Here is a 12372-nt window from a genome sequence, read left to right as displayed (position 1 = left end):
GTATTTCTTGTGGGGAAGGTCTGCTTGTGACAAATTCTCTCAATTTTTGTTTATCTAGGAATATCTTAATTTCTCCTTCATTTTTGAAGGACAGTTTTGCTGGATATAGAATTATTTGCTAATGGTTCCTTTTAGCATTTGGATATGTCAATCTTTTATGGACTCCCTGGTTTCTCATGAGAAACCAGCCATTAATATTATTGAAGATACCTTGTATATGGTGAGTCCCTTGTCTCTTGCTACTTTCAAGTTTCTCTTTGTTTTTTGACATTTTGGTTATGATGTGTCTAGGTGTGGATCTCTTTGATTTTATCTTCCTTGGAGCTTGTTGAGCCTCTTGGATGTATAGATTAATGTTTACATCAAATTGGAGGTTTTCAGTCATTTTTTCAAATATTATTTCTGCCCTTTCTCTCTCTGCTCTCATTCTTTGTTTATTTTTATATTTATTTTTTGGGGGGCTGTGCCATGTGGCTTGCAGGATGTTAGTTCCCCAACCAGGGATTGAACCCAGGCCACTTGCACTGGAAGCACAGAGTCCTAACCATTGGACCACCAGGGAATTCCCTCCACTCTCATTCCCATTATGTGTATGTTGGTATGGTTGATGGTGCCCCACAAGTCTCTGAGGCTCTTTTCATTTTTCTTTTTTCTTCTTTCTGTTACTCAGATTGGATAATATCAGTTGAACTATCTTCAGGTTCATGGATTCTTTCCTCCACCTGCTCAAATCTGAGGTTGAGCCTCTTTAGTGATTTTTCATTTCAGTTATTGTACTTTTCAACTCCAGAATTTCTATTTGGTGCTTTTAAAAATAATTTCTATCCATCTATTGATGTTCCATTTGGTTTGACGTTGTCTTTATACTTTCCTTTAGTTCTTTGGACATGGTTTTTCTTATCTCTTACTATAATAAGACTATAAGATTACTATAATATGTTCACTTTGAACATGTTTAAAATAGTTGGTTTAAAGTCTTTGTCTAGGAAGTCCAATAACTAGGTTTCCTTAGGGATAGTTTCTGTTGATTGCTTCCTCACACATGTATGGGCCATTATTTCTTACTTGCACAGCTTATAATTTTCTCTTGAAATCTGAACATTAAAAATAATGTAAGTGACAAATCTGGAAATCAGATTCTCCCTTCTCCTCAAGGTTTGTTGTTTCTGCTTGTCATAGTTTTTATTGTTTGTTTAGTGATTTTTCTAAATTAATTCTGTAAAGTTTGTATTCTTTGAGTGCCACTAAAGTCTCTACTGGTTAGCTTAATGTTCAGCTAATGTTTTAATAGAGATTTCCTTAAATACCTGGATCAATAAATTTCACAATCTTTGCCAAAGGACTATTAAGTTAATGTTAAGGCATGCTTTCAACACTCAGCCAGACAGTAGAAAACTCTGCCTTAGCCTTCAGTTTCTGCTTTTGCAGACCTTCAAGATGAGCCACAGGTAAGAGCTTAGGGCCTTCTCATGTCTTTCCTGTGCTTACAGCCCTGTCTGTGAGCATGGCTTTCTGTACTTCCAGGAATATTTCAGAGTTTTTCAAAGCCCCTTATGGACATCTTATTTCCTAGCTGTCCTTTTAAGGTTTTTGGTTAGTCTGTCATTCACCCAACTGTTAATCATTGCCTCAGGGAGCTGCAAAGTTAAAACACTTGTCTTTAATTGTTTTTGACAAATATTATTCCCTACCCTACACACATCAAGGAGAAAGTTTGTTTTTTTTTTTAACTGAGTGAGCTCTGAGTTGGATCAAATACCAACAGTCCTGTAAATGAAATCATCCAGAGAACCACTAGGCAGGTCAAATAATGACAACTTTTTGGGAATAAAACTTTGAAAGAGCTCCCAGTTCTGTTTTGCTGTGTCCAGTGGCTGCCAGGCTGGACCAGGAATGTGGGCTCTTACTTTTTAAGGGTACCACAGAGCTAGAGAGCAGGGGATGAGATGAGGAAAAGTTAAGATACTGCTAATTTTGCTCTTCTTACAGAAGTTCAGCCATTAACAACAACAAAAAACTCTCCAGGTTGTTGCAAGCTTTTTGTTAATTTCCATAGTTCTAAACAAGCTGATTCTGACCACCTTTATCAGCATTTTTGTTGCTTTGTGGAAGAGCATATTTTTGGAGCTCCTTATTCTGCCATTTTTGCTGATATCAGTGCCCTTACTTTTTAAAGATACTTTTTAAAAATTATAAAACTTACATATTACATATTACAGGGTAATATGGAATACTAAACATTGACTAATGGAATTACTGTGTCAACAAAACATAAGCAAACTTTTTGTCAAATAAATCAGTAAGTATTTCTATGGAGTGAGAAAAGATTTCAGGTCTTGGGCCTTAATCATTGTTAGAAAAATTAAAGTCTCTCTTAAGATTGTTGACTGCTGAAGCTGGAGTGCCTCTTTTCTCTCTCTTTCTCTGCCCCTCCCTCTCTTTCTCCTTCTCTCTCCCCCATGATTTTTTTCAAAAACTTCTGAATTAAATTCTTATCCAAAATTTCTACTTCATATACATGTCAATAATAATGGAGAGTTATTATTGATTGCTAAAACCTCAACTTGCGTTTATTAGTAATATATGTTTTATTTGATGGGATAACGTATTGTTTTTCTTTTTGAATAGGCATATACTGTGAAGACACCAACGAAACTAAAAATTCAGCAAAGAGAAAACAAGAATGTACCCACTGAAGAAAGTAGTAAAAAGAGAAAAATGGTCTTCGATTTTGATATTAATTCAGATAGTTCAGAAACTACTGATCTTTTGGTAAACTTATTACAAATAATCAGCATTTATTATTTGTTTACATTATTATATTTCTATATTATTTCTTGATGTATATGTATAATATATATGCATAGTATCTATATTGCAATACTGAAAAAAAGTAGAACTCTACTATAACACAGAACCCTCTACTTTTGCAGCATTTTAAAGAAATTAGGGTTAAAAAAATCGCCATAAACTTCAGAAAACAATGACATTTTGAAATACTTGATATAACATAGTTGTCATATGAGAGGACTAACCCTCTTGTTTTCCAGAAGAGTGTTATTTCTTTTCCTTTTTTTTTTTTTAAAGAAAGGCTAGGTGAATATCTTTAATCTTGCTGCAGCCAAATTTGTTATTCAAGACCCCTCTTGATTTTGCATATTATACATGTTCTTTTATTTTATACCACTTATTTGTTGAAATTTATATCAAGGTATTGGTTGAAAACTATTACATTTCTATGATTCTTAATGGGTTAATGTGTTAAAGATGACATGTTTAAGGAGGATAGTTCCCCTAGCAGTTTGTATCATCAGTTACTCCCTACTATGAGTATATTAACACATATCAGTATTTTCTTAAGGCATAATAATGATTTATTGAGAATAATTAAACTTATACTCATTTGATTTAAAATCAGATAAACCTTATTACACGAAATGGAGCAATTTACCAAAGATTCTTAATTACAAAATTCCAGCTAAAGTCATTTGTTTCATTATTCCAACTCATAGCTATGAGATCCTTCAAGCTTTTATACTGTTTTAGGATCCTCTACTTTCATTTATTCTGGAATAATGAGTAGCTGAAGTCTTAAAATTGTAATTATTGAAGTTAACTTATAGAAAATCCCTACTCTAGTATCTCTTTGTTTTGTAGATAATGATTAGCATTTTAATGATTAAAATGTGAACCAGGCACTATTGTAAAGACTTTACACAGATTACTTCAGTTATTTCTTGAAACAATCTCATGCTTTAGAAGGAGAGACAGGGTTGTTATTCTCATTTTACAGATGAGGAAACTGAGTCACACTGTTACATTGCCTAAGGTCACATAACTAGTAAGGCATGGAGCCAAAATTTGAACACCAACAGTCTAGCTCCATAGCCTATGTATGTCATTGTACATAATAACTGCCAATTCAAACTGAAGTCCAGATATTAAAAGAATGTAATGAGAATTATTAGAAAGAGCATGAGCTATGGAATTAGATATTCCAGGACTAGAATTCATACTGTTTTTCTAGTAGTGTGAATTTAGGCTAGTTTCTTAGTTTATCTGAGATTCAGAATGATTCATGATTTCATTTCATTTTTAAAAGGAGCATCACAACTTTGTAACACAGTAACATACTACAGTATTTTATTTATTTTTATTTTATTTTTTACAGTTTAAACTAGTCTAAAGATATTTCATAGTGGGCTTTATTTGTTATAATTATCACTTGAAGTTAGTTATTTTTGTAATTTTCTTAGCTGTTGCATTTAAATTTTGGTGAACATTCAAATTATTATAAAAAGTAGGATTTAAAAATGTATTGTCTAGAATGACCTTAGAGAAGATAGTGGAGTAGGAAGTGCCAGGAACCCATTTCTCCACCTAGACAACAATGGTACTGGTAGAAACTGTCTGAAGTAATTTATTTTGGAACTCTAAAGACTATTTGAATGCTTACAACTTCCAGAGGGAAACTTGGCTGGTAAGTTATGGTTAATTTTGGTCAATTTCAGCCTTAAAAGTGGTAATGGCTACCTATCACTCAACCTATAACCATGTGGTAGGGCCATGCTTATGTCTTGCTGGAACCAGGGTGAACAATAAGGACCTTGTCCTCCAAAGATCAAGGTTCAGTGTTCTGACTGCTGATTCTGATCACTGAGGTACAGGTACAGAGTCTGGCTGCCATTGTTTCGAACCTCACTGGCTGAAGTGTCTTCCAGAAGATTTGTCTTCCAGAAGAACAAACTGCACTTTTATCTCTCTCTTTTTTTCCCTCTTTGGAGAGCCAGATGTTCAAGCATTAGAACATTCAAAATCAATCACATTTACAGGGCATTTAGAAAGCCATGCCCAGGGAAAGACACAGGCTCAGAAAAAAAACCAGGAAGATCTCAAATTTTCACCACAGGCTTATCCAATGCACAGAGACACTTTTAATAGTAAAACAAAAAGCAAAACAAATCTAAATAAATAAACAGTAAACCCTGGGGAAGGGGAAGAATCTGATTTGCAGATGTATCAAATTATAAGATTAAAGTGGCTAGTTTTCAACAACAACAACAACAAAATCACAAGGCATATGAAGAAAAGGGAAGTATAGCCTATCAAAGGAACAAAACAAATCAACAGAAAATGTCCAGAGGAAGCTCAGATATTGGACTTACTAGACAAAGACTTTAAAAACAACCATCTTAAAGATGTTCAAAGAGCTAAAGGAAGACATAGACAAAAACAGAAAAATGTATGAATAAAATGAGAATAGCAATAAAGAGATAGAAATTATAAAAGGAACCAAGAAGAAATCTTGGAATTGACAGTACAGTAATTGAAATGAAAAGTGTATTAGAGGGATTCAAAAGCAGATATAAGTAAGCAAAAGAAAGAATTGGTAAACTTGAAGATAGGACAATAAACTATTGAGTATAAGCACAGAAAAAAAGGAATGAAGAAAAGTGAACAGAGCCTCAGAAACTTGTGGGACACCATCAAAAAATCAATATATGAATTGTGGGAGTCCCAGAAAGAGAAGAGAGAAAGAGGAAGAAAGAATGTTTGAAGAAATGGCTGAAAACTTTTCAGATTTTGATGAAGTAAATGAATCTACAAATCCAAGAACCTCAATGAATTCTAAGTGGATAGATTCAAATAGACTCACATCAAAACACATTATAATCAAACTGTTGAAAGACAGAGAGAATCTTTTTTTTAATACATAATATATTTGTTCCCCTGTGCTATACAGTAGGTTCTTGTTGGTTATCCTTTTTAAGTATAGCAGTATGTACATGTCAATAGGAAACTCCCTAACTATCCCTTCCCTCCATCCTTCCCCACCTGATAAACATAAGTTAATTCAAAAGACAGAGAGAATCTTGAAAGCAGCAAGAGAGAATCAACTCATCATATATGTTACCCTCAATAAGATTATCAGCTGATTTCTCATTAGAAACCTTGGAACCAGAAGTCAGTAGGTTTACATATTCAAAGTGCTGAAAGACAAACATTGTCAGCTAAGCATTTGCTATCTAGCAAAACTGTCCTTCAAAAATGTAGTGAAATTAAGACATTCCCAGATAAACAAAAGCTGAGGGAGTTGTCACTAGACCTTCTCTTCAAGAAATGCTGAAGGGAGTTGTTCAGGTTGAAATGAAAGTATGCTAGACAAAGAAAAGATCTCTGATAAAGTTAAATACATTGGAAATTATAAAAGCTGAAATGATTGTAATTTTGGTTTCTAACTTCACTTTTTATCCTCTACATAATTTAAAAGACAAATGCTTAATTAACCTATGTTGTTGGTCACACAATATATAAAGATGTAATTTTTGACATCAGTAACAGAAGGAGAATGGAGCTGTATAAGAGCAGTTTGTGTAGGCTATTGAAGTGAAGTTGGTATAAATTCAAATTAGGTTACTATAATGTTTGGTCATTAAATGTAATCCCCATGGTAAACACAAAAATGATCTATAGAATACACACAAAAGAAAATGGGAAGGGAATCAAAACATTTTACTACCAAAAAAGTCACCTAAACACAAAAGAAGAGAGTAATGGAGGAAATGAGTGACCAAAAACAAACAAACAAAACACCTATAAAGCATATAGAAAATGAATATCAAAAAAGGCAAAAGTTAGTCTCTCCTTATCAGTAGTTACTTAAATGTAAACAGATTATACACTCTCGTAAACAAAAAGAGACTCATGTTAGCTTTAAATTGGTTAAATGTGAAAGGATGGAAAAAGATGTGCAAATAGTAACCAAAAAGGAGGTGGGATGGCTATACTAATATCTGACAAAATAGACTTTAAATCAAAAAGTACAAGAAACAAATAAGGACATTATATATTAATAAAAGATTCAATACAGTGGGAAGTTATGAGAGTTTTAATCATTTACACATCTAATAACAAACCCTTAAAATATATGAAGTAAAGCTAATGCAAAGAGATGAAGTTAGGAATCAATAAGAGAAGGAAAATTAGAAAATTCACAAACTTGTGGAAATTAACACACTTCTAACCAACCAATGGATCAGAGAAGAAATCACAAGGGAAATTTGACTTAGAGATGTATGAAAATGAAAAACACAATACACCAAAACTTACGTAAGACAGAAAAAACAGTGCTCTAAGGGAAATGTAATAGCTGTAAATTTCTACATTGAAAAAGAAAGAAATCAATAAACTAACTTTATACCTTAAGGAACTAGAAAAAGAAGATCCAACTAAACCCAAAGCTGACAGAGGAAGGAAATAATAAGGTTAGAGTGGAGATAAACAAATTAGAGAAAAGGAAACAGCAGAAAATCAATGAAGCCAAAATTTGTTTCTTTGAAAAGATCAATTAAATTGACAAACCTTTAGCTAGACTGACAAAAGCAAATACCTAAAGTCAGAAATATAATTGGAGATGTTATTACCAACATTTTAGAGATAGATAATACTGTGAATAATTATATGCCAACAAATTAGCTAACCTAGAAGAAATATACAAATAGAAAAACTTCTTGAAATACACAAATTACTTAAATCTGCTCAAGAAGAAACAGAAAACCTTATCAGAGCTGAGTTAGTAATCCAAAACTCCCAACAAAGAAAAGTCCTCGACCAGATAGCTTTATCGATGGATTCTACCAAATATTTAAAGACTTAACACCAATCCTTCTCAAAGTCTTCCAGAAAATTGAAGGGAGAACACTTTGTAACTCATTCAATAAGGCCAGCATTACCTTGATACCAAAGCCAGATGAAGACATCACAAGGAAGGAAAATTGTAGACCATTATTCTTTCTGAACGTAGATGCAAAAATCCTCAACAAAATATTAGCAAATCAAATCCAGCAGCATAGTAAATGGATCATTTACCATGACTAATGAGACTTATCCAAGAAATGCCAGAGTGGTTCAATATAAGAAAATCAATATAATACACCACATTAATAGAACAAAGGAAAAAATATTGCAAATGATCGTCTCAATTGACATTATAAAAATTCATAAAGCTAGGACAGAGGGAAAATTCCTCAACATGATAAAGGGTATGAATGAAAACCAAAGCTAACATCATACTTAATGGTGAAAGACTGAAAGCTTTCCCCCTAAGATTAAGAATAAGACAAGGATGCCCACTTTCACCAATGTTAGTCAGCATTGTACTGGAAGTTCTAGCCATGGCTTTTAACTATTAGACAAATACAAAAAACAAAAGGCATGCAAATGTAAAAAAGAGGTAAAACTGCCTCTAATTTGCAGGTGACATGATCTTATCTATACATGGAAAATCACAAAGCCTAAACAAGAAAGCTTCTAGACCTAATAGATAAATTCAGCAATGTTGAAAGGTATAAGATCAACATATGAAAATCAGTTATGTTTCTATACACCAACAATGAATAATCCAAAAAGGAAATTAAGAAAACAATTTTATTTACTATACCATTAAAAAGAATTAAATACTTAAGAACAAATCTAGCCAAGAAAGTAAAATACTCATACACTGAAAATTACAAAACATTGCTGAAAGACTTAAAAATAAAGAAAAATAATTCTGTGTTCATGGATAGGAAGACTTAACATTGTTAAGATGTCAATACTACCAAAAGCAGTGTACATATTTAACATGTTCCCTATTAAATTTCCAACAGCTTTTTTGGCAGAAATGGAAAATTCGATACATTTATACAGATTTGCAAGGGGCCCCAGATAGCTAAAGCAATCTTGAAAAAGAAAGACAACATTGGAGGACTCACAGTTCTTGACTTTGAAACTTATTACAAAGCTAGTAATTGAAATAGTATAGTACCGGCATAAAGACAAATATATACACCGATGTAATAAAAAACAGAGCCCAGAAATAAATCTTCACATATATAATCAGTTGAGTTTTGACAAGAGTGCCAAGATCATTCAGTGGGGAAAGGACAGTTTTTTCAACAAATGGTACTAGGAAAACTGGATGTCCACATGCAAGAAAATGAAGTTGGACTCTTACCTTACACCATATACAAAAACTGACTCAGAATGAATCAAAGACCTAATCGTAAGGACTAAAACTATGAAACTCTTAGAAGAACATTGGGAAAATCTTCATGACATTGAATGGCAAGGACTTCATGGATATCATGACACCAAAGCACAGGCAAAAAAGAGAAAAAAATAGGTAAATTGGACTTCATCAAAATTAAGGACTTAAATGCATCAAAGGACTCTATTAAGAAAGTGAAAAGGTTAAAGATTGGGAGAAAATATTTGCAAATCATATATCTGACAAGAGATTAATATCCAGAATACATAAGGAACTCCCGTAACTCAATGACAAAAAACAAGCCAGTTGAAAAATGGGCAAAGGACTTGACCAGACATTTCTCCAAAGGAGATATACAAGTGCCCAATAAGCACATAAAAGATGAATGCAACAGAGTTATAAGGACAGACAAGTTTTTGTTGTTTTAAATTAGGTTAATTTATTCTTTTTATATAGGCAGCCATTAGTGAACATACAGTTACCATACAGTAAGCAAAATTTTAATGATAGTTTACGATATGATTTTTAAGATAATTTATCTTTTCTAAGTTGGTCAGTTGGTGCATACTGATTTGAGTGTATCTGAAAGGTCAGCTCTTTGTGACTAAGTGAATTCTGCTGAAATCTTAGAATTCATGAAAATGGCTGAATATTTTCATCCATGAAGCTTCTGAAATTTGTGTTAAGTGTGACTTTAATGAGCAGGAAAAGATAATGTGAACTGATTGCTTACCTGACTAAATTTATGTAGCATATTCATTAAGGAAATGGATTCTGGAGCCAGCCTACCTGGATTTGAATCCTGGCTCCACCTCTTACTAGCTGTATAGTCTTGGGCAAGTTACTTAATATTTGTGTGTCTCAGTTCTTCACCTTTAAAATGGGGATAATAATAGTATTTGTGTGTCATACAAATGTTGTGAGGATTAAAACTAATTAAAATATGCAAAGTGCTTAAAGTAGTGCCTGACATAAAGAAATACTGAATAAGTGTTAGCTATTATTATTTGGGAAAATATTCATAAATTGATAATTGACAACATTTATAATTTTTATAGGATTATGAATGCTTATTATAAGGCCTAAGTGTATTTAAATAAGTAGGTTGGGAGAAGGGGTGGGGAAAGTCATAGTATGAAGACTCTGAAACAGAAATAGAAATCAGTAGAAAAACACTATTCATACACATCTTGTATTCCACATAACCTTTTAGGTATATAGCTAATAGAATCAAAATCTAGGTCCTTGTTTGACAGATTGAAGATTTATTTTGTCATTGTCTTCTTTCTTCAGTCTTTTTTATTTTTTTCCTTTCCCCTCTCTCCTCTTTTATTCTCCCTCCTTGTACTCCTCCATCTCCTTCTCATATGTGGGATGTAGACAAAAATTTAATAATATAATATTAATGGTGACAGCCTCCAAATTATATTTCTATATTTCTCTTTAAGAGCATGGTTTCAGAGGAAGAGACATTGAAAAAACTATACAAGAAGAAAAATCCACCAATTTCTCAATTTTGTGTCAGAACACCAAAAAAGGTAGTTTTAAAATTTTATTTCAGAAAGCAAATTTCAAAAGCTGGATTTAATTCTTTTTTTTTTTTTTTTTAGTTAAACATATTATGATTTTATTTATTTCCTATTCAGACTCCTTCATCTCTAACAACCACTGGATGTACGCGGAATCTTGGAGCTATGAGGAAAATGCAGGAGGACCCTTGGGCTATAATTGCTAAAATGGATAGGAAACAAAAACTAAAGGAAGCAGGAAAGCTATTTGTTTAATTTCAGAAAATCAGTGTGATTAAGGAGCCTAAATAACAGCAAATTTATAGTTAATTTTTTTATTCTTATTTTCTACAGAGCCAAACATTTTCTGAAATTGAGACTTTTTTGATATTTTCATAAATAATTTGTTTCTTTATATTTTAATATTTTGGCCTAAATGGGAGATAACCACATGTTACTTAAAAACTTGTAATTCTATTCAGATAATTAGATGATTATATTTTGGTTTTACCTTTTCTTGTATTCGTGAAAGCTGTTTTGGCTAAGTTTTCACACCTGTAAAGTTGTCCGTTGAACACTAGGAACACTGAGATTTACTATTTATTCTTTACTATTAAAGTATTTTAGATGCAAATACTTCTCATTGATTCTGTGAGGTCATCTGAACAGCTAATTATTATAATTTTGCTAATATTATTTATTTTTAAAATCTTGAGGGCAGTTAAGTTTCACGGTTCTGAAGCAGCTTTGATTTATCTATTTATAAAATTGACAAATGGCTTTAAGTTGTGGGAAAAAAGCCTCCACCAGTATGACTACCTAAAATACTTCATTTATTCAACATTCATTCGGCAAATATTTATTGAATATCTGCTAAGAATTAAGCACAGTTCTAGATACTGGGAATATAAGAATGAATGAAACAAAAATAAGCCCTCTTTTCTTCTAGAGCTTACATTTTAATGGGGAAAATTGACAATAAATAAACTATATAAGCAAAACACATAGTATATTAGTTAATGATAATTGCTAAGGAGAAATAAAACAGGTAAGAGTATTAGGGAGTATTGAAGACGGTTGAAATTTTATGTAGAGTGGCCCTCAGTGCAATGACATTTGAAGATCTGATGAATAACTAGTAAGCCTGTGGCTATCTTGAGGAGAACATTCCTGATAAAAGGAACAAAAAGTATAAAGGCCCAGAGGTGGAGGTGTGCTTAGTGTATCTGGGAAACAGCAAGGAGGCCAGTGTGGGTAGAGGATAATGAACAAAAGAAGAGTATAAGGAGAAAAGGCCTGGTATTTAACAGGATAGGGAGTTTGGGTGGGCAGATTATGTAATGCTTATAGGCTACTGTAAGAACTTTGGCTTTTACTCTGAATAAGATGTGAAATTAGCAGATATTTCTGAGCAAAGAAAACTGTGATCTGACTCATGTTTTAAAATAAGGATCTTTCTGACTGCTATATTGAGAACAGATTTTGAAAAGAGGACAAAAGGTTAAAACAGGAAAACAGGTTATTTTAATAATACATATGAGAGATGGTAGTGGTGTGAACAAAGCTGAGAGCAGTAGAGGAGTAAAGAGGTCAACTTCTGGATCTATTTTTAAGATTAGATGTGGGATGTGATAAAAAAAAAAAAGAAAAGGCCAAGGATAATGTCAATATTTTTGGCCTGAGCAATGTAATTTTGGACATATTTGGTCTAAAATGTATATTAGACATCCAGAGATGGTAAGTAGGCTTAGAGACAGATCCAGGAGAGTGATATAAATTTGGGAGTCAACAGCATATTTAAAGCTATCAGAGTGGTTGAGAACATGTACAATTATG

At 32.7% G+C, this 12372-nt stretch overlaps 1 protein-coding gene across 2 annotated transcripts in view; it reads left to right on the top strand.

Moving 5' to 3' along the window:
- Positions 1 to 10812, top strand: part of SYCP1 (synaptonemal complex protein 1) — a 151927-nt gene extending 141115 nt beyond the window's left edge. For both annotated transcript variants that reach the window (XM_060142395.1, XM_060142394.1), the window contains 3 exons: positions 2629 to 2772; positions 10477 to 10566; positions 10675 to 10812. In XM_060142395.1, the coding sequence (XP_059998378.1) occupies positions 2629 to 2772; positions 10477 to 10566; positions 10675 to 10812 (372 nt within the window). The remainder of the gene's footprint in view (positions 1 to 2628; positions 2773 to 10476; positions 10567 to 10674) is intronic.
- Positions 10813 to 12372: the final 1560 nt, after the last annotated feature.

The sequence above is a fragment of the Lagenorhynchus albirostris genome, chromosome 2 (assembly GCF_949774975.1).
Source record: "Lagenorhynchus albirostris chromosome 2, mLagAlb1.1, whole genome shotgun sequence".
Lineage (NCBI taxonomy): Eukaryota > Metazoa > Chordata > Mammalia > Artiodactyla > Delphinidae > Lagenorhynchus > Lagenorhynchus albirostris.
This window is presented reverse-complemented; position numbering and strand designations above follow the sequence as displayed.